The sequence below is a fragment of the Anomaloglossus baeobatrachus genome, chromosome 4 (genome assembly GCF_048569485.1).
Source record: "Anomaloglossus baeobatrachus isolate aAnoBae1 chromosome 4, aAnoBae1.hap1, whole genome shotgun sequence".
NCBI lineage: Eukaryota > Metazoa > Chordata > Amphibia > Anura > Aromobatidae > Anomaloglossus > Anomaloglossus baeobatrachus.
This window is the reverse complement of record NC_134356.1, coordinates 698,131,042-698,154,250: the sequence shown is the minus strand read 5'-3', so window position 1 is coordinate 698,154,250 and position 23,209 is coordinate 698,131,042. Positions and strand designations below refer to the sequence as shown.

The following is a 23,209-nucleotide window of genomic DNA, read 5'->3' as shown; positions in this document are numbered from 1 at the left end:
ATGACGGCCTTTTGTGGCTTGCTTGCTGGGTTTGAGGAAGAAGGGCCGTTCCCCACTGCGGGTGAATTGGTGTGTGGTGTCGAAAAAATGTTTACCTTGAAACGACAGCCACCACAAAATGTCGCTATACCGCAACGATCAGCTGTCACACATGTTACCTGTACCACACCCTTCCAACAGTATCCTGCTTCACATGTGAGACCTAGCAACACATATTTGCAACATGTCAGCCAAGCAACAGTTGACCCTACTGACCACCAGATGTCAGGGCCATCCCAAGGCTCGGAAGCCATGGGCGGGTACTTCTCGCGAGATTTTTTTAATCTTTAAATTAATCATTTCATTAAATAACAAACTTATATTTGTTTAGTAATAAAAAGTTTAATAAATATATTGTTATACACTATATTTGCTGTGTGTGTGTTATTTAAATGCAAGGTTTTGAAAACATTCAAGGTTTTAAATATAAAAACAACATTCTTTAAAAACACATTTTTAATTCAAAAAACACAAACATGTCAGACTGTTAGCACAAAGGTCGCCGGCCAAAGTGTCCCATGCTAATGACTGGTGAAAAAAACTTGTAACATCTTGTCTTTCAAGCGGGTTCCTGTCTTCTCTGCTGATCCGGCTGCACAACACCGACACTGGAGTATTGCCAGTGCACGGCACCTTCCGGACTCATAAAGTAGTCAGTGAAGGTATCTCGCACAGAGACACCAGAGTTACTTGGCCGACCAGAAACGGTTAATACTGGCATAAAGCTTCGTGCCTGTGCTTCTTCAAATACATCACTGGTGTACTGACGACCAAAATTGTGGAGCACACAGCACGCTTTTATGACAGCATCAACCGTGCTTGGTTGTAACTGGATGGCTGTGTGAAAGATCCTCCACTGACTACTCATGATTCCAAAGGTGCACTCCACATATCTACGTGCACGACTCAGCCGATAGTTAAAAATCCTCCGCCGGTCATCCAGTCCTCTCCGTGGGTATGGGCGCAGCAGGTTTGTTAGTAAAGGGAAGGCCTCATCCGATACCATCACAAAGGGGACTGGATCTGTGGAGCCCGGCAAAGGTTGAGGGGCTGGGAGTGTTCCGCAATCTCGAAGAATTTGCAGTCCAATCTGTGATGTTCTCAACACCCGAGAATCTCCCGTACTGCCATAAGCACCAACATCAATGGCCACAAAGTTGTAATGGGCATCAGCCACCGCCATGAGGACCACAGAAAAATATTTTTTGTAATTAAAAAAATGTGATCCTGATCGCGGTGGCTTCTGAACCCTAATATGTTTGCCATCAACTGCACCTATGCAGTTGGGGAAGTTGGCCACAGTCTGAAAGCCTGCTGCAACCTGTAGCCAAGTTTCCTCGGTTGGGGAAGGCATCACTATGGGCTGCAACTTCTGCCAGATCACGTTGCATGTGCACCTCACAATTTTGGAAATGGTAGATTTACCAACCCGAAATTGAAGATGCAGGGATGCAAAACTCTCTCCAGTGGCCAGAAATCTGGAAAAGAAAAGAAAATGAAATTAAAACCAGTTTTTCACATTTTTCAAAAATTACATACTTTGCAATTGAATTCACCCATTTCGTTTAGACATGTCAAGTAGGTTCACTACACTGTGTTGAACGTGACATTTCTTTTGTTTTCACTCCCACTATTTCGATGTCTCCCTCTCTCTTTCTATCTCTTTGTGTGTATTTCTTTGTGTCTTTTATTGCTGGCTGTGTTCTGACAAGAAAACATTACATACAAAAGGTGGTGGCTGCGCATTCTCCTCAAGTGCAGGCTGCATTGTGTAACAGCTATATTGACTTTAATGGAGCCAGGTTTTTTGTGAAATTAATTTGTGCGACATTAACATTTTTACAATCAAAGCATAGTCTACGTCATTCCCTGTGTCACATGAGTGTGGCCAAAATGTCGAGAATAAACATGCAAGGGTGCAGATTCCTGTAGCAGACACACAATCAACAAAAAACAGTGTTTTGTATATAGTACATTACAACTTACCGCAAGGTGATGAGCAGTCTTTCCTCAGCAGAGATAGATTGTCGCATCACACTGTCCTTATATGTTAGCTCAGTTTTGACCATTGATAGTAGCCGATCAAAAGCGTGGATGGGTAGCCGACAAAAAGAAATGAATTTGTCTGGATAGCTTTTTTAAAAAAAAAAAAATAATAATTAGAAAAAAAACCTGGGCAGTAACAACCAGAAGCAGAGATTACAGAGCTCAAACAAACACTTTTTTGTGTGTTATTTAAAATAAAGTATTTTTCGGTGTGTGTGTTTATTCACTTTACTTACGGGTTGATCATGTCAGCTGTCACATAGACGCTGCCATGATCAAGCCTGGACTTGGTTGCGGCGATGCGCAGCCATTAACTACTTATATTACCCTGATTGCCACTGCATCACGGCAACAGGAAGAGCCGGGGACACTCCGGTACTGCTGCATAATGGATGCGACAGTCCCGGGGCAGCTGCGGCTGATATTCTTGGCTGCAGGAGGAGGGGGGGCATTAACCTTGCCCCCCGCCCTCCACAGCCTGAGAATACCGGGCCACCGCTGTGTGTTTACCTGGCTGTACGGTACAAAAAGGCGGAGCACACGTCTTTTTTTTTATTAAATTTGTCCGTTTGATTTGTATGTGTATTCTATATGTCTGTGTGTGAGTGGTGTGTGAGTGGTGTGTGTAAGTTCTATGCCTGGGTCTGTGATGTGTGTGTGTTTACTCCCTGCTCCACTTCCTCTTCCTGTCATAATAACATCACTTCCCTGCAAATCGCAGGGCAGCAATGTACATTACCGCAGGTAAACCGCGAAATACCGTTGTGAATTACGCATGAAAATGCAATGAACTGCACAGAATTTGCTGCCTGCGTTATTCCCTGCGGGATTTCACGATTACATTGCAGTCAATGGAGTGAAATCACACAGCGACGTGCGGAAAAGAAGTGACATGCAATTGTTTTAGTAGCGGGAATCCCGTTGCAAAACATGCAGCTATCAAATTCCGCATAGGGCGCACAGCATTTTTTTTTTCACATAGGTTTTGCTGGTGAATCACTGCAGAGATGTTATGAACATTTTCTACAGCGAAACATGCAGCAAAACCGCAGGAAATCCGCGGCAAAAAACGTTAAGTGCGCACATAGCCTTAGATCCAGATTGTATATGTCAACAAAAAAAGGAAAATAACCTATAGAGACCCATATAGAAATATGGTATTACATAAAGATATACATATGTAGCAAAATAAAAAGACTAGGTTTTGCTCACCGCCTTAAATCGCTGTACAGTAAGGTGAAATGGCCTTTCTGCTCACGTGCCATAACGAGAGGATGCACCCACATCCTTTTGGTCATTGCCTGCAACATATCGTATTGGTTAATAGAGAACAATAAAGAAAACAGAAACATTATACAATTTTGGCCAAAAAATTACCTGGCGTCTACGACGACAAAGTAATAACAGTAGAATAAGCAGCCGACTTCGTTGGGCCCTGCGCAGACGTATCTGTCCTGTGGTTTGTGGCATTTTTTATAACAGCCAAGATCACTCTCTTTCCACAATGGAGAATGTAGAGAATGTGGAGAAGAAGGAAATGACATCACAGGTTTTTTTTCCCAAAGGTCTGTGTTCAACCAACTTTATTAACACTGACAAGTCTTAAAAAACGCACCTAAAAAAACGCATGAAAAACGCATGAAAAACGCATGCGTTTTCGATGCGTTGTTTCTCAAAAAGCATTGTTTACAATTCTCTCCTCTGCCAGAGGGTGCGTTTTTTTCCGCGCAGAAAAAAAAGCAACGTGTGCACATAGCCTTACATGGATCCTTCTGCTTTGTGTTGCAGAGATGTTACAATCAATATAACCATCTCCTATGCCTTCTGAATTCATACACTGACCATTCGCCATTATCACTTTCTCTGACTTGCTTAGTAAAGAAGTCTCTGTCATTGGTCATGTGACTGGTTGCACCAGAATCTATACACCCCGCATGCTTTGATTTAAATGCATTGACTGATGTGAATGCAGCTTCAGTATTTACAGGATCATTATTTTCAGATACAGCGCTCTTAACTCTTTGTTGACTGTTTTGCTTCTTCAGCTGATTCATTTTATCTTTCCAGACTCTGCATTCAGCTTTTAAATGACCTGGCTTCTTGCATACAAACCATTCACGTGTTTCCTTGTTGCATATCTTGCCGCTCACACTTTCTGTCTTTCTCTTATATTCATCTACAAGCTTTCCTCTGACGTACTCCAATGTAAGCTCATCATCTGGGCGTGCATCTAGTGCAGTTACAAGCGGGTCATAGCTTTCTGGGAGACCACTAAGTAGTAGTGCTGCTACATGGAAGTCCTTCATATTTTCCCCAATGCCCCGCAGGCGCTCTACGGTCTCTAGAGTGTTTCTAATGTAGTCCTGCATGTCCTGGTCATTGTGCAGCTTAGACTGATACAGCTTTCTCATTAGATAGAGTTTATTACTTAGATTTATCCTCTCATGTACTTTCTGCAGCTGCTCCCACATTTCCTTTGCAGATTCACACTTACACACATGCACAATCTGATCATCCTCTATGCTGAGTGATATGGTGCTCTGTGCTTTCTGATCCATCTGTAGCCATTCCTGTGGTACTGGGTCAGACTTAGACTCCTGAGTATATTTCCACGTACCTTCTCTTATCAGCAGCATCTTCACCTTGAATTTCCAGGATTGGTAGTTCTGGCTATTCAGGCTTGGCACTGTAAACTTTGCTGAGTTGCTGCTGGAGGCCATCTTTACTTCTTCTCAGTTCGCTGTTGTCTTTTTATCTCTGTGCTCTGGAGGTCTGGGACTGCTGTGCCTCTGGGCCCATAACCTGTTAGCAGCAGGTTAATCAGCGTGATGTCCACAGCGAGCAACAGAGAATGTTCATTTATTGAGAATTAAAAACATCCAGCTTACAACATGAGAATAGGATCAGTCTGGTTTCTGGGAGAGGGAGAGAAATCTGCTGTGACCTTCAGCTTCCAGCTCCACACTAGAATACACACACCGGGAGAGGGAGAGAGATCTGCTGTGACCTTCAGCTTCCAGCTCCACACTAGAATACACACTGGGAGAAGAAGGAGGAACATCCTGTCTGTGAATGAGGACCTTTTTTTTTTTTAACTTTGTTAACATCTGAACAATATGCATGCTGACATAAAATCACATCATATTAAACAAACAATAGTTGTTCCAATACATACAGATCAATATGCATTAGGCCAACATGAGGTAGTTTTTTTAAAATTTTTTTGATAGAGATAGATAGATAAACAAGCTGGGGCCAATTTAGGGTGAACATTGCTGACGTGCCAGCTTGCTCCAGTGAATGATATGATCCGGCCCCCTGGTGAGAGCCTCTTGCAGTCTCCAAATGTCTCTCTCTGGGTATGTAGTGTGTCCCAAGAAAAAACCCTGCCCACCGTTCCCCAGAAATGCTCTGTTTATGGCTGGCTGTATGTGGGCACAGAGACGAGGTGTCCAATCATTGACTTCCATCATACTCGTTACTCGAATTGAGCCCGTCCAAGCGTCTGACCAGCTCTACGTGACTGGCATTAGGCCTCTAGGGACTGGATATGTTCTATGTATGAGGCTGTGAACTAATAATATATAACAGAAAAATCCACAGAGACCAGAGATGACGATGAAGATACATAGAAGTGAACTGTTAATTGCAGACTCAGATGTAATTATCCAGAACTTCCTTCATTTCAATAAATGGGCCTCGGGGGACCTCAGTAATACCGAGATAATGAGGTCAGTTATATAAGGACGCAGAGGACAAGAAGCCAGAATCAATGTGCCATGTCAGGCGATGTCTACTGTGAGATGTGGGAATCCATCTAGAAAATCACATTCCTGAGAGAAGGTGACACTGCGACACCAGAAGTGTGAAGTCCTGTCATTGTGTGTTATTCTATGTATTTCATTCATCATCATCAACGTCATCCTCAACTATTCTACCAGGACCGCCATAACCATTATTATCCATAACATCACCATCATCATTCTCACCACCACTATGGTCATCCCCACCATTATCAACCTCATCGTTACCATCATATTCATCACGATCACCAATTTCATCACAACCATCAACATTATTATCTTCATCTTCATCCTCACCACAAGCACAGTCATCATCACCATCTTCATCCTCACAACAATTACTGCTATCATTAACTTTATCCTCACAACAACCACTCTAATCATCATCTTTTTCCTCACTTCCACCACGAACACCATTTTTATCCTCACCACAACCAGTCTTCTTCACCATGCTCATCTTGACCACAATCATTGCCATAATCTCCCTCTTCATCCTCGCAACAACCATTGTTATAATCTCCAGCTTCATCTTAACAACCACTGTCATCATCACTATCTTCTTCCTCAGCATAACCATTTTCATTATCATCTCAATCTTTATCCTTACTAGAAAATCTTTATCATCAACATCTTCATTCTTGCTCCAACCATTGTCATTATCACCATCTATATCCGCATTCCAACCATTTTCATCATCTCCGTCTTTATCCTCACTACAACCATGGCCATCATCACATCTTCATCCTCACCATAACCATTGTCATGATCACCATTTTTGTCATCCCTACTATTACAGTTATTATAAGAATCGCCTTCACCACAAAGCCATCATCGCCACTATCAACATTTACACCAGTTCCACCATCACAATGTCCATCATCACTACCTACCTTATTTTCCAATATCTTTTTTGCATGCAGGTTATGATGAGGTTTTTTCCATCACCCTATACACGCAATGTTTTCTGCTAGATCAGTCTCTGGAGCCGACCGTCTCATTTCTCTACTTCTCTACTGTGTCGTTCTTCTCATATACACACGTTACATGCAGATTACTAGGATACTATACACTGAGGTGCCAAAAAAAAGTCCTTTCTGCCGTGAAACCTAAATACTTTTCAGTGGTGGTAACCCTTTGATGTACAGTAGATGGAGTTACCTTTACAGACATGAAATTGGATTGTTTGTTCCACGGTCGGATTAATACTTCTAGGCTGGTCATTAAAGCTTTTGGGCTCCTTCACAATTATTAGGTGCCTGATACTTTGTGTAACCGCAGGATCTTTGATAAATTCCTGACATTAAAATCTTTTGGAAAGCTAGTAAAATGTCACAGCTACATAGCACATCAGAAGCTTTCATTGGTGGGATCCAGGCTATAAGGTCTCAACATTGATTCGATTCATTGATTCCTTCAACTTTGGGGACATTTTTTTATATCCCTCAACTAAAACACCTAACCTGTCTCTCATCCTATGAGATTGGGTCTAGATATAAAAGGTTCAGCAGCAACAAATCCCAACCCTGGTAGCTAATTATACACGGGGTTTTGGAGGTCCAAGTCATACTTTCACCTATGACCCACCTGGCATTCACCGTATCAGGAAATCCATTGAGTAGACAAGCACATTAGGACTTGATCATATATGGTGACCTGTCACATTGATTTTTTACAATTCTACCCTTTTGGTTATTAATGTCATTGATTTAATCCCAACAGAGAAAGATCAGATATGAATGACATGAACAAGACCCAAGTGACCATGTTTGAGTTTTCTGGACTGACTCATGATCCGTCTGTCGCCATTTTCCTTTTCATATTCTTCCTCCTTGTTTACTTCATTACTGTGGTGGGCAACATTGGATTGTTCACCATTGTCTATAAGACGTCTGCGCTCCACACGCCGATGTATTACTTCCTCAGTTACCTCTCGATGGTGGATCTCTTCTACTCCTCATCTGTGGCTCCTAAGATGATTAGTGACCTGGTCTCTGTAAGAAAGGTCATCACATTTTATGGTTGTGCTCTTCAGTTCTTCTTCTTTGCTACATTTGCAGCTACAGAGGTTCTTCTCCTGTCGAATATGTCTTATGATCGCTATGTTGCCATCTGCCACCCTCTTAGCTATGTGTCCATAATCACCGAGAAGAAATGCATGCTTTTGAGTCTTTTTGCTTTATCCTTTGGCATGTTACCATGTTCAATACAGGCTTCATGTATATTTAGATATTTAGTCTTCGATATTGTGGTCCAAACCTTGTTGACCACTTCTTCTGTGACCTGCCTGCAGTCCTCAAGCTCTCCTGCTCTAAGACCTTCACCTGTGATATAATTATGATTTCCATTATAGGATCTTATACCATAGGTTCATTGGCCACCATACTTGTGTCATATATCTATATCCTGGTGGCAATTTTACAGATAAAATCTACCAGGGGCAGACAGAAAGCATTCAGTACTTGCTCCTCACATGTCATCTGCGTTTCCATCTTCTATGTGTCTGTGTTCCTCACTGATCTACGTCCTTCTGAGAACTTTGGGAAACAAGATAAGGTGGTCGCCGTCTTTTACTCCATCATCACACCCATGTTGAATCCTCTCATTTACAGTCTGAGGAACCATGAAGTAAAAATGGTCATTGTAACTGTCTGTGCCCGGGCGTGGAACAGTCTTAGAAATGGAAAGATAAGTCTATAGAATCCAAGGAACAGAATTACGGTTCTAAAAAAGTGTCTGCTATCAAAATATGAACAATCAAGTAAAATCATGACCAAGATCAAATATTGAGAGATCTGATGACACAACCATAGAGATTAGGACAGTCAGACAGTAAGACGTACAGTGTTTGCATGTTTAGGGTCCAGTTCAAGAATTGGACCAAACCTAACCTTGTTCATCCTGTAAAGTGCATGTATGGATGTGATGTAAGATATGGGATTCCATGAATGTTTTCATTGGATGCTAGACTGCGCATTACTTTTCTATGAATAGATTTGACCATTGTAATGGAAATTATATTGTTAACTTCTCTCTTTTTGAAATACAATTTTTCAAGATCTGCGCTTCTTGTGCTTCCACCCTCTAGTAACATACCTAATCCTGATATTTCCATCTCTGAGGTACTACTATAACTTCTAGACAGCATGCTCAAAGTCTTGGGGTTGCATTTGAAGAACATGCAAGTAACAAATAGACAGCTACCCTGTAAGTCTATGTTCAAGCCTTTAAAATGTCTTGTCACTGCACTACCTCTACCCTGTACCAGTCACTGCACTACCTCTACCCTGTACTTGTCACTACACTGGCTCTACCCTGTACCAGTCACTGCACTGGCTCTACCTGTACCAGTCACTGCACTGGCTCTACCTGTACCAGTCACTGCACTGGCTCTACCCTGTACCAGTCACTGCACTGGCTCTACCCTGTACCAGTCACTGTACTGGCTCTACCTGTACCAGTCACTGCACTGGCTCTACCTGTACCAGTTACTGCACTGGCTCTACCTGTACCAGTCACTGCACTACCTCTACCCTGTACCAGTCACTGTACTGGCTCTACCTGTACCAGTCACTGCACTGGCTCTACCTGTACCAGTCACTGCACTGGCTCTACCCTGTACCAGTCACTGTACTGGCTCTACCCTGTACTGGTCACTGCATTGACGCTACCCTGTACCAGTCACTACACTGGCTCTACCCTGCACCAGTCACTGCATTGACTCTACCCTGTACCAGTCACTGTACTGGCTCTACCCTGTACTTGTCACTACACTGGCTCTACCTGTACCAGTCACTATTCTGGCTCTACCCTTCACCAGTCACTGCACTGCCTCTACTCTGTACCAGTCACTGCACTGCCTCTACCCTTTTTCAGTTATTGCACTGGCTCTACCCTGCACCAGTCACTGCACTGGCTCTACCCTTCACCAGTCACTGCACATCCTCTACCCTTCACCAGTCACTGCACTGCCTCTATCTTCTACCAGACACTGGGCTGCCTCTACCCTTCACCAGCCACTGCACTTGGTCTACCCTTCACCAGTCACTGCACTGCCTCTACCCTGTACCAGTCACTTCACTGACTTTAACCTGCATCAACCACTGCATTGCCTCTACCCTTCACCAGTCACTGCACTGGGTCTACCCTTCACCAGTCACTGCACTGACTCTACCCTGTGCCAGTCAGTGAACTGGCTCTACCCTGGGGAGGCCTGAATCTCTTTCCTGCCCTGCTCCTGACCAGTCCTAATCTAATTCTCCCTACCCCTCCCTCAGGGAGGGACAAGAGAGGACTGTGTTGAAACTACAGAAAAAGGCAGACAACGGAAGAACCAAAACTCTGTCACACAGCACACACATGCACAAGACAAGGCAATAAGAGTTTCAGGAAGTAAAAAAGAGCAGGAATGAAGCTACAAAACTACAAGGGTAAATTATACAACTGCACCAAGGAAAAAGCACCATTAAACACAACTTTTATCATAGAGAGTTTGGGATACCACTTCTCACAGACCAACACAGAAAAAACTATAGCTGGCATGGGTAGAAGGATTCCAACAGTGTAAATAAGAGGGGAGCAGATCTGATAGGTCTTCCTACAACATGTGATTAAAGGAGCAAGCAGACTAGCAGAGATTAACTCTTGCTAGTGTCGCGGGCGGAGGGGACGTGCTTGCCACGCTCGGGTCCTGGGCTTCTGCTGCTGCTGCTCGGTGGTTCGAGCGGTGGACCGGACCTGGGGACTCGAGCAGCGCTCCTCACCCGTGAGTGAAATGGGGATGGTATGTTTAGGGAGATTGTTCGTGACGCCACCCACGTGTCGTGGTGATAATGGCACCACCGCTGCTGGTAACGGGGATCCCGGGAGAGATGGTAGGGTGCAGCTGAGATGTTGTCCCCTCTGTGGGTAGGGGGGTTGGTGATCCCGGGGCCCGGTGATGTGACGGGGAGGCCGGATGGCTGGGGTGCAGAGACTGCGTGGCGTGGTGCCGGACGGCACTGGTGTACTCACTCAGACAATCACTGACAGAGTCATAGGTAAACCAAAACGGCCGGATGGACAGGTCCCGCAGCCGGCTGCAGTGTTGTTGTTGTGCTCTCACCGGACGGCTGATGGTGGATGTCTTTCCCTGCACCTTTGAGAATGTTCTTGACTCCTGTGGTTGCCCACCGGTAGTCCGCTCCCCGGCGTATAGATGCCGTAGGAGCCCTTTTGCCTGCAGGCGCTGGCCCTTGGATCTCTAGCCTGTGGCGGTGGATGTATATCCTCTCTGGGTGGACGGTTGCCTTCAATCGGGACTTAGTAGTTGGGAAACCCCTGGGGTTCCTGTCACATACGGATTTGACTATTGATGGCGGCTCCAAGCCTGGTCGGGGTCCGATGGCCCTGCCTGTGTGCTTAGCTTCACTCCGTTCCCCGGTACGGTACCATCGGGCTGACGCCCGACCCCGGTCCTTACGGCTCTGCAGAGTTCCACCAACTCCTGCAGATGGCCACCACCGTCTGCCAACCTTGCTGTCAGTGTCTAGGCTCCTACCCAGACACCTCAAGTGTTCACTCCTCTCACTTTCACCTTCAAGACTGAACTGACACCTTTCCCGCCTCCAGGCCTGTGAACTCCTCGGTGGGTGGGGCCAACCACCTGGCTCCGCCCCACCTGGTGTGGACATCAGACTCTGGAGGAAGGCAACAAGGGTTTTTGGTTTGGCTGGTGTAACTGCCTAGGGTGGGGGTGTGTGTGTTGGTATGTATGTGACTACCTGGCTTGTCCATCACCGGTTTTATTTTTCAAAACTGTAAAAAGATAAATAACATATTAAAACTTCAACATACGCATATTTTCAAGTCTTCCCTTACGGGAGGTGCATTACTTTTAACGTTTCAAACATTTTTATTAAACGGACGGGTTCATGGTCATCCGCTCTCCCACCCAAATAACCTGATCCTTGATGCTGCCCCTAAGAAACGGGCAGCACCCCTCTTCCCCAGTCCTAGTCCAGGTTATCCGAGCGGGAACAGGTATGGTGTTTCGCACCCGGCTGTCACTTCAGGGGACCCCATGTCCAGGGGGACCCCTGACCCCCGGAAGAGGACCACGGGTCCTGGTGGTGGCCGGGCCCCAGCCTGCTCTGCTGCGGGCCCTTCCTCCAATCTGCCTCTCCGGAGGCGGCACGGACGGAAAACCAGCCCACAAATTATTTACAGGCCCACAAGTTTGTGGGTGGCCTGCCATTTCTCGGCCATGTTCATGAGCAGTTTCTCATGTGGCTGGTAAACACATAGAGTCCCTCCGGGGACAACTTGCCGGCAACGGCCGGGATAATCACTGACGACAATCAGGTGAAAACTTTGGTTGATTCGGATTCATTCATTCATTCAGCTGAGGGTCCCAACGGGGACAACTTGGTTGCAACGGAGAACCGCTGCCACTATTTGAGGTCGCACTCATCCAAGACCTCTTCCAGCTCGATATCCAGACGGCACGGTGGAGGAGGGGGGCTGGAACCGCATCTGCACACCGCAGCTTTCCCTCTGTTTAACGTCCAGGGCGAACCAGCCCCTCTCCCCGCAGTGTCGGGTGTAGGTTACCAGGTCGCCCGGCAACAGATCGCGACCTTGGTGGTCCGTTGGGAGGTGTGAGTTAATGTCGCGGCGAGCCACAAACACTTCGGCCTACAGGCCCGGTTCGTAAATAAAGCCGAACCCCCTTTGAGGGTCAAACTTCCGGACTTGGTCTTCATACACCGGGCCCCGCACCTGAAAGGTGGCATTGCGGTGAGCATCCTTCTCCTTAATCACTCGCGCCATCACTTCGGCCCTCTGCTGCTCCCTGGCGGCGATTTCTCGGCCCACCTGGCTTGGCTCCCTGTCCCAGTAAGGGGCGCTAGCATGCCCCTGCGCTCGGGTCGGGCCCCGCTGGACCGCGCCCACACCGGCCACAACCGGTACTCTCTTGTGGGGGTCCTGCGGTGACGTGGCCTGAACTGCTGCGTTGCAGTGGCAGCACGGCGCAGCCTCAGCCGAGGCGTGGGACTCATGGACAGCTGGCCTTACTGGTTGAGCCTTCGGGCCCGCAGCGGCTGGTTCTTCCACGGCCGGGCAGACTGCCGATGCCCGACCCCAGTCCTTACGGCTCTGAGGAGCTCCACCAACTCCTGCAGACGGCCACCACCATCTGCCAACCTTGCTGTCAGTGTCTGGGCTCCTACCCAGACACCTCAAGTGTTCACTCCTCTCACTTTCACCTCCAAGACTGAACTGACACTTTTCCTGCCTCCAGGCCTGTGAACTCCTTGGTGGGTGGGGCCAACCGCCTGGCTCCTCCCCACCTGGTGTGGACATCAGACTCTGGAGGGAGGCAACAAGGGTTTTTGGTTTGGCTGGTGTAACTGCCTAGGGTGGAGGTGTGTGTGTTGGTATGTATGTGACTACCTGGCTTGTCCAGGGCGTCACACTAGCCTGCCTATTAATTAGCACACATTGAGTTGATGCCTGAGTCTGCTTGTGAGGATCCCAGACACCAAAGAACCCATCAGGTGGAATGTCAGAATCTGCAATCTGAACAGAGCCCGATACTGCAATGACAGTTGGTGAAGTTTGTGCAAAACTATGTGACACCACATCATCAACCCGTCTTCTCCACAGTTCTGCACCTCCCTACTAGAGATGAGCGAACCTGTTCGATTAAGGTTTGTCTATTTCAAATGTGGTATGAGCCTTAGCTTGTTCAGCTCAGGCTGGGTAACATGAACACTTTCCCCAAAAGTCGTTAATGTTCAGTTTTGTTTGATAACTGATTGCACTTTCCAAAATTGCTTTTCTAATAACATGTTGTACTTTTGGATAGGATTGTGGCGCTGTATGATGAACAGAGGATGTGTTTAATGAGTGGAGGAGGCGGAGACTGGGGAGAAGCACCTTTTTATTTTCAACTTAATTTATGGATGTTTCTGCAGCCAATCACTGTGCAGCAAACATCCACAAGGTTCAGACACAAGGGGTTGTGTCATTGGCTGCCTAAGTCACATGTCCCTTTGCATATAAAATGAGGACATGTGGAGTCAGCACCATTTTGTGGATGTTAAACATTAGGGAAGATGCTGGTGCCAGTGCTGCTACATAGTTAGCTTAGTTAGGGGTTTAACCTCTTAACAACCGTGAGCAGTAATATTACGTCGTAGCGGTCATAGTGTTAATCCCTGTGGGCTGCTGCAAGCAGCCTCTGGTGATGAGCGCACATGTCAGCTGATTTGTACAGCTGACATGTGTGCCTGCCAGGCACGAGTGGAATTGTGTTCTGCCTGTGCCTTTTAATCCCTTAAATAGCGCTGTCAATATGTGTCAGCGCCATTATAATCACGATCGCGCAAAAACTGGGGCCCCGGCCTCCTCTGCTGCGGACCCTTCCTCCGACCTTTCCTCCTCCAGGAGTGGAACGGATGATGTCGACTACGCCACCTGTGGAGTGCAGCGAGGGATATGGCCGCCGCTGCAGGGTACCTTGCCGGGGGAGATGTTGGGGTGCAGCCAGGATGATATCGCTTCCCACAGGTGGAGCAGCCCCCGGGAGGGAGAACGGGGAACTGGGAATTGCCGGATCACAAGGCGACGAAAAACAGAGTCAGAGTCACTGGGTTGCGGGTTTCAGATCTTGTTTACTCACAGTTCTTTCATATTCTGCAATGAGTCCGTTCGTTCCCAGGCAGGGCAGAGGTTAAGTCTTGCAGAGCAGCTTGTGGGCCTTCTCCCCCTGGGCGCTCGTGTGGTGGTCCCCTCCTCTGACTGGAACTCTTGGGACCCATTACTCTGCCACCCGAAGCTGCGGGCTCTGTACTTCATCCCGGATAGCCACCTCTCCCATTCCAGGGCTCTGCCGGCTAATGGACCTGGAGCCTCCTAACTGGTGCTGTCCGCTCTCTCAGCTTAGGGGTCCTCAGCCATCCACTCACCTAGACCCAGGTAAGGAAAGTGTGTATGAACCGGTCTGGACTTGGTGGTTCCTCTGTCTGCCTCCCTGAGAGGGAGAGCCCTCATGGGGAGCTGCAAAAGTGTGCGTCACTGCTTCCACTCTCTCTGCTGTCCCAAGGCGTTCTGACTAAGGCTGTGTGCGTCACTGCTTCCACTCTCTCTGCTGTCCCAAGGCGTTCTGACTAAAACCTCAGTCTGCTCTTCACATTCAGGTCCCCCCTCCCTTCAGGTTGTCATGGGAACTGGCCTATGTGAAGCTCCTGCTCATTAGGAGAGGAGTCATGGAGGCTCAACTACGTGTGTGAGGCTGTTTGAGCAAAAACAAAACTCAGGCTAGTTTCACACTTGCGCTATTTTGACGCAAACGGAATCCGTCAGTAATGTAGTACAGTTCATTTATTTACATTTGAAGCGCGTTACTATGGCGCGTGTGTGTGTTATGCAGTATCCGCTTGTGTCCACATGATGTCGCGCTTCCACTGTAAATAAATGATCTGCACTGTATTTGTAACGGAGCCCGAATCCGTTAAAATAGCGCAAATGTGAAATGGCCCTTACCAAGTTAACCTCTGCCTGTCTGGACGGATATTATACGATACATAAGAATACATATATAAAATACGGAATACCCTGTAGCACCCAGTCTCAGGGGCGCGACACATACCTACCCGTAGACCATAACAAAGTCTTAAATCGATCTCTCTGTTTCATAAGACATTCCCAAGATGGAAACTTGTGGCCTGTCATTTCCTCATACTTTTTCTCTCCAGCTCAGGTTCAGCTGGTCAGTAATTCAGTATGAAGACAGGTTAATCAGGAAACCATTACATGAAGAGCTGATTCCCATTGAGAACAGCGCAGAAGAATGACAACAACTTACAAGTGACCAATCGAGCAGTGAGGAGAAGATTATCAGATGATCGATCTACCTAACTGGAACCTAACCCAATAACTAGTCAGCCACATGCATCGGGCTGCCCTATGCATTCGTTTGTAGATGTATAATGATTAAGTCCATACTTCTGGCATCATCATGGGACCTGCATATTTGGCTCCTACTTCTATGACCCAAATCAACCATTCTCCACTACTTCTCCATCTCTTACCACATTGTTCCCTGAAATAGTGCGACAAAATAAAGTTTTGAAAATTACTGAAGCTGTTGACAGGGTCCACCAGGTTTACCAACTATTGTGTGAGTCCAGAACGCTCCCCATTTTCTGAGAACCTCCAATATATTTCAGGAGAGATGGTAAATATGATGTAGGGAGTTCAGAGGGCACTTTTCACTTCCGAGCTTACCTAATCCTACTCTATCTCCACTAGCACAATGAATCTATTCCTTCCTGGACTTTGCAGTCAGAAAACACCATGGTTATACACCATAGAGTCAGCTGGTAGCAGAAAAAATTCAGAGGCTTTATAGGTTGTTAGATAAGTTAGATACTGGTGAGAAGTTGGGATGCCAGTGAGTATTCCGGCCGGAGCAGTGACTACCCAAAGTTACCTTACCCCAACCACCATTGACTCTCAGCTATATCTCTAGCCCACCATGAAATCCAAATCCAAACCAGCACCAAAATTGTTCCTATATTTAATATATCACCTGAAGAGCTTGACTCCATACTGGACCTACAAATCAAGGATTCCAAGGAGGATCACAAGAGTCCTGAGGTTACAAACTACTTTTATGGCCACTTAACCGGGGTCTTGTGGGATGATTCGCTCAAGTTTATTAAACAGTGCTTGGAGTAGGGTGTTTTAGACCAAAGCCTTTCGGAGTCATTTTTATATGGCAAAAAAAAGTCTCTTGAAAAAAAAACATAATAAAGGTTTTGCCCAGGATCATGGCATCCATTGTCATTACCCGGAATTTAGAATGATCATGAAGGTCATGAAGACCTAAGTCAAGGCTTTACCAAGAGTAGGAATACATGTCATCATACCTCTCTCAGTAAAAGGTGTATCTTGTTTGAAGATTTTGGATATTTTTTTACACAACAAAAGCTGAGAAAAAAGTTCCATAGTTTGGTGAAGAAGATGGCACTATGGTGTTCAGGAGTAATGTACAGCCGGTAGGGTTTCCAGCTATGTTAAAGGGAACCTGACGAAATGTTAAAGGGAACCTGATGCTCTCCAACCCACCAACACTTGTATATTGCTTGCTAAACAGAGTTTAACACTTAAACATGCTTAAAAAAATATATTTTTAAACTCCTTTTTATATCCAAATTAAGCTTTTAACTAGTCAAGGGTGTATGTGATGCTAGTCACTACTTACGGAGAGTATAGATGGAAGGGTAGTCAGGCAAGCTGAGGTCAGGAAACAGGAGGGCACGACTGTACACAGGGAGTAAGCAGAAAAGCAGTAAAGTCACAGGCCGAGGGTCAGAATACCAGGAGAGTACGCATTAGATTCAGGGAGCAGACAGACATGTGGTCAAATAACAGCCCAAGGTCAGAAGCCAGGAGGTAACGACAAGAACAGGGAGTGGGCAGAGAGGAGTCAATGAATGGTCTGGGGTCAAGAAACTTAGATCAGAACATGAGCACAAACACGAGCTAAGGGCACAACTGCAAAACCAGAGAGTACGACTGGCGAGGTTCTGGGAGAGCATGCCCAGTAATGAAATAGATCAATTACCAGGAACACCTGAGTAATCAGCATCTCCCAGAACCTGCATGGAATCCTGTGCTGTCAAACAACCTACCAGCTAGTGCTCAAAGAAACACAGCAGAGCATCTCCAAATGCAAGATGCTCTGCACAAAGTAAATATGTCACTGCCGGCTCTGAAGTTCAGGAACGCGCTGCAGAGCATAACCTGTGTGCAAGATGTCCTGCACAGAGGAATCACGACAATGTGTTTGTTTTCCCAGAATAGTCGTCCCCCTCAGCATGTTATCACGATCCTGTGCGCAAGATAGCATGCTTTGCAAGAGCCAGCATCATCGCCAGCTCTTAAGAAATATATCGCGCATTGTGCCTCTGAAGCCCTGGGGTACATGTCCTGGCTTCAGAGGTGCACTGCGCATGTCCGACAGGGAACTTGTCCACGGCGGAGCCGAAAACGGCAGATGGAACAGATTGGAGATGCAGGGTGCACCTTTGAAGCCAGGAGGCCTACACCAGGGCTTCAGAGGCACAGTGAAGTGGGTAAAAAATGCGCTAGATATTTGAAAGGAGCTGGCGATGACACCGGCTATTGCAAATCATGTTATCATGTCCAAAGGGGAGTACTAATGTGATGATGACTAGTTTAAGGAAATCAATGCCCAATCGACTAGTCAAAAGGCTAATATGCATTTGAAAAAAGGAATTTAAAAATACTTTTTTTAAATATATGTTTAAGTATAAAACTATAAATGAATATACAAGTTTTGGTGGGAAAATGAAAGGGGTCCTTTAAGTTGGGGGAAGATAACGCCATTCAAAAGTATAGAGCAGAAGAGGAGCATGGCCGCCAATACACGGAGTCCTGCAACTGAGGGAGAACCAGAACAGGAACATCTTTGGAGACTCAATGATAGATGTGGACAATTAAAATAAATTGTATGCTAATGTCTCATTTCCCATTACATACACCCAAGGGTCCTCACCAATAATCATAGATTTAATATAAACCCCCATCTCCCAGCTCACACATAGATTGGATCTGTATATATAAGTCAGAGGCTGCGGCACATTCATTACTACCTGAAAACATGGCTCCAATACTGACCACTCCAGGACACAGTTCTTCCATCTGTGACACAAAGCTCTTAAATTGCATTTATCTCAGTATGGACCTAGAAAATGCAGAAAGCCTCTGATAATCCGGAATTGGTGCTATTGATGGTGGATGACAGACTATCAGGTATTGCGGATGGCTGCGAGATTATTGCTGCTATCCATTATGATCATGTTATCAGGATGGACAATGTGTTATGAACAGATGGCTCTAATTTCAGAGCTTTAGACTACGCCTTACCAAACCTTTCATATACACGTAGAGGATTCTGCCATGTCCTCATTGGAGGCCTAGGTGTAAAACAATAATTAGAGAGTAGTGATGAGCGAGTACTAAAAAGCTCGGGTGCTCGAAGCTTGGGCCGAGCCTCCCAAGATACTCGTGTACTCGGGCCGAGCAACGAGCCCAATGTTATCCTATGGGAGACCCGAGTATTTTTGTGAAATGACCCCCCGGCAGCATGGAGAAACCCTAAAAATGTCACAAAAGTCTCAGAAGAGTGCTCAAATGACATGGCAACAGCATGGGGAAGACCCCTTGAAGCATTTATCACTCAAAAGTCACAGCTGTGAACAATTTTGTCCGCGTTTCACGCCATTTTTACGGACTCACCAGAAAACCTTCCAAAATGACCCCAAAATGATTTTTCATGGCAGAAATGTTAAGGGCACATACCCAATAGTGAGATAGAGCTGGTGTATGTTACTTTTTGAGATTAATACATGAAAGATTTTACGTGAAAACATTGTGTGGCACTCCGATGTCCCTGAGAAGAGACGTACATGAAGGCCTCTTGAGTCTAATGTGCCCATTTTGAGGAAGTGAGTCTTTGTAGTATTTTCCTTTGCCAGGGCAGTCCAAAATTGTGAGATTCACCAATGCCCCTGCATACAGACGTGCATGAGGGCCTGTAAACCTGAAGTGCCCATTGTAAGGAAGTGGGTCTATTTTAGTATAACCCTTTGCCAGGGCAGCCAAAAATTGGGAGGCTCCACATTGTCCCTGGATAGAGACGTGCATGATGGCCTGTAAATCTGAAGTGCCCATTGTAAGGAAGTGGGTCTATTTTAGTATAGCCCTTTGGCAGGGCAGCCAAAAATTGGGAGGCTCCACATTGTCCCTGGATAGAGACGTGCATGATGGCCTGTAAACCTGAAGTGCCCATTGTAAGGAAGTGGGTGTATTATAGTATAGCCCTTAGGCAGGGCAGCCAAAAATTGGGAGGCTCCACATTGTCCCTGGATAGAGACGTGCATGATGGCCTGTAAACCTGAAGTGCCCATTGTAAGGAAGTGGGTCTATTTCAGTATAACCCTTTGCCAGGGCAGCCAAAAATTGGGAGGCTCCACATTGTCCCTGGATAGAGACGTGCATGATGGCCTGTAAACCTGAAGTGCCCATTGTAAGGAAGTGGGTCTATTTTAGTATAGCCCTTTGCCAGGGCAGCCAAAAATTGGGAGGCTCCACATTGTCCCTGGATAGAGACGTGCATGATGGCCTGTAAACCTGAAGTGCCCATTGTAAGGAAGTGGGTCTATTTTAGTATAGCCCTTTGCCAGGGCAGCCAAAAATTGGGAGGCTCCACATTGTCCCTGGATAGAGACGTGCATGATGGCCTGTAAACCTGAAGTGCCCATTGTAAGGAAGTGGGTCTATTTCAGTATAGCCCTTTGCCAGGGCAGCCAAAAATTGGGAGGCTCCACATTGTCCCTGGATAGAGACGTGCATGATGGCCTGTAAACCTGAAGTGCCCATTGTAAGGAAGTGGGTCTATTTTAGTATAGCCCTTTGCCAGGGCAGCCAAAAATTGGGAGGCTCCACATTGTCCCTGGATAGAGACGTGCATGATGGCCTGTAAACCTGAAGTGCCCATTGTAAGGAAGTGGGTCTATTTCAGTATAGCCCTTTGCCAGGGCAGCCAAAAATTGGGAGGCTCCACATTGTCCCTGGATAGAGACGTGCATGATGGCCTGTAAACCTGAAGTGCCCATTGTAAGGAAGTGGGTCTATTTCAGTATAGCCCTTTGCCAGGGCAGCCAAAAATTGGGAGGCTCCACATTGTCCCTGGATAGAGACGTGCATGATGGCCTGTAAACCTGAAGTGCCCATTGTAAGGAAGTGGGTCTATTTTAGTATAGCCCTTTGCCAGGGCAGCCAAAAATTGGGAGGCTCCACATTGTCCCTGGATAGAGACGTGCATGATGGCCTGTAAACCTGAAGTGCCCATTGTAAGGAAGTGGGTCTATTTCAGTATAGCCCTTTGCCAGGGCAGCCAAAAATTGGGAGGCTCCACATTGTCCCTGGATAGAGACGTGCATGATGGCCTGTAAACCTGAAGTGCCCATTGTAAGGAAGTGGGTCTATTTCAGTATAGCCCTTTGCCAGGGCAGCCAAAAATTGGGAGGCTCCACATTGTCCCTGGATAGAGACGTGCATGATGGCCTGTAAACCTGAAGTGCCCATTGTAAGGAAGTGGGTCTATTTCAGTATAGCCCTTTGCCAGGGCAGCCAAAAATTGGGAGGCTCCACATTGTCCCTGGATAGAGACGTGTATGATGGCCTGTAAACCTGAAGTGCCCATTGTAAGGAAGTGGGTCTATTTTAGTATAGCCCTTTGCCAGGGCAGCCAAAAATTGGGAGGCTCCACGTTGTCCCTGGATAGAGACGTGCATGAGGGCCTCAAAACATTAAGTGTCCATTTTAAGGAAGTGGGTGTATTATAGTATAGCCCTTAGGCAGGGCAGCCAAAAATTGGGAGGCTCCACGTTGTCCCTGGGTAGAGACGTGCATGAGGGCCTCAAAACATTAAGTGTCCATTTTAAGGAAGTGGGTGTATTATAGTATAGCCCTTAGGCAGGGCAGCCAAAAATTGGGAGGCTCCACGTTGTCCCTGGGTAGAGACGTGCATGAGGGCCTCAAAACATTAAGTGTCCATTTTAAGGAAGTGGGTGTATTATAGTATAGCCCTTAGGCAGGGCAGCCAAAAATTGGGAGGCTCCACGTTGTCCCTGGGTAGAGACGTGCATGAGGGCCTCAAAACATTAAGTGTCCATTTTAAGGAAGTGGGTGTATTATAGTATAGCCCTTAGGCAGGGCAGCCAAAAATTGGGAGGCTCTACGTTGTCCCTGGGTAGAGACGTGCATGAGGGCCTCAAAACATTAAGTGTCCATTTTAAGGAAGTGGGTGTATTATAGTATAGCCCTTAGGCAGGGCAGCCAAAAATTGGGAGGCTCCATGTTGTCCCTGGGTAGAGACGTGCATGAGGGCCTCAAAACATTGTTCCCATTGCAAAGGAGCGGGTCTCCTGTCGTTGTAATGTCCATTCTGCAAAGAATGGGCGAAAAAATTTACCACTGGGGGTATACCTGAAACAAAGGCCTAAGTATTGCAATTTGTAACGGTCATCATCATGGTGGCGCATGAGGAGAAGGAGGAGCAGTCCAGCGATTATCCAAAGTCCAGAAGTGTGTACCCATGGGTGAGTGGAGGTACATGGCAAACTTTAAATTCCGCTCTCATTTGCTGGTGGTGTGGTGAAGTCTGGCCCAATCCAACCCTTGTTCATCTTGATCAGAGTCAGCCTGTCAGCATTTTCAGTTGACAGGCGGGTGCGTTTATCTGTAATGATTCCACCTGAGGCACTAAAAACACGCTCTGACAAAACGCTAGCAGCAGGGCAGGCCAGGACTTCCAAGGCATAGAGAGCCAATTCATGCCACGTGTCCAGCTTGGATACCCAATAATTGTAAGGCACAGAGGAATGTCGGAGTACAGTTGTTCGATCTGCAAGGTACTCCTTCAGCATCTGGGCAAACTTAGGATTTCTTGTGGCACTACCCCGCACCTCAGGGGCTGTGGTACGTGAGGGGCTGAGAAAACTGTCCCACATCTTAAAGACTGTTCCCCTACCTCTGGCGGATTGGACTTGTGCCTCTCTCGGCTGTACGCCTCGGTTGTCCACTGATTCCTGACCTATGCCGCTAGCGTTTTGTGAGGGGAATGCTTTGCCTACTTCCGTGAGTATGGCCTTCCGGAACTGCTGCATTTTGGTTGACCTCTCCTCCACGGGAATAAGAGACAAAAAGTTCTCCTTGTAGCGTGGGTCTAACAGTGTTACCAACCAGTAATGATTGTCGGCCAAGATGTTCTTAACGCGAGGGTCACGAGACAGGCAGCTTACCATAAAGTCAGCCATGTGCGCCAGACTCTTAACAGCCAGGACTTCAGTAGCCTGACCAACAAGATGACTGAACATGCTGTCCTCCTCCTCCTCCTCCTCCTCCTCCTCATCTACCCTGTCCTCTGGCCAGCCACGCTGAACCGAGGATATGACTGGTGTGCATGTCATATCCTCAATTTGGCCGGAGAGTTGCTCCATGTCTTCATCCTCCTCCTCGTCATAGTCCTCCACTGCACGTTGTGATGAGACGAGGCTGGGCTGTGTGTTATCACCCACACCCACTACTGTTTCTTGCTGCAACTCATCGCGCTCCGCCTGCAATGCATCATGTTTGTTTTTCAGCAGAGACCGTTTTAGAAGGCAGAGTAGCGGTATGGTGACGCTAATAATGGCGTCATCACCACTCACCATCTTGGTGGAGTCCTCAAAGTTTTGGAGGATGGT

At 46.6% G+C, this 23,209-nt stretch overlaps 1 protein-coding gene and 1 pseudogene across 1 annotated transcript; one reads left to right on the top strand and one right to left on the bottom strand.

Moving 5' to 3' along the window:
- Positions 1 to 598: 598 nt before the first annotated feature.
- On the bottom strand, positions 599 to 4,805 carry LOC142303046 (uncharacterized). The gene is made up of 3 exons (XM_075344143.1): positions 4,071 to 4,805; positions 3,298 to 3,386; positions 599 to 1,517 (listed from the first exon to the last, which is right to left on the bottom strand). The coding sequence occupies exons 1-3, from the start codon at positions 4,803 to 4,805 to the stop codon at positions 599 to 601; spliced, it is 1,743 nt and encodes a 580-aa protein (XP_075200258.1).
- A 2,815-nt stretch (positions 4,806 to 7,620) lies between these two features.
- LOC142303045 (olfactory receptor 5AR1-like) lies at positions 7,621 to 8,585 on the top strand (annotated as a pseudogene).
- Positions 8,586 to 23,209: the final 14,624 nt, after the last annotated feature.

What these genes read in the sequence shown, in the direction of transcription:
- LOC142303046 (XM_075344143.1), bottom strand. Translation starts at nt 4,805, where the DNA reads ATGGCCTCCAGCAGCAACTCAGCAAAGTTTACAGTGCCAAGCCTGAAT. An exon ending in TATCTGAAAATAATGATCCT is followed by an intron (nt 3,387 to 4,070) that starts GTAAATACTGAA and finishes GATATGTTGCAG; the next exon opens with GCAATGACCAAAAGGATGTG. An exon ending in CTGTACAGCGATTTAAGGCG is followed by an intron (nt 1,518 to 3,297) that starts GTGAGCAAAACC and finishes TTTCTTTTCCAG; the next exon opens with ATTTCTGGCCACTGGAGAGA.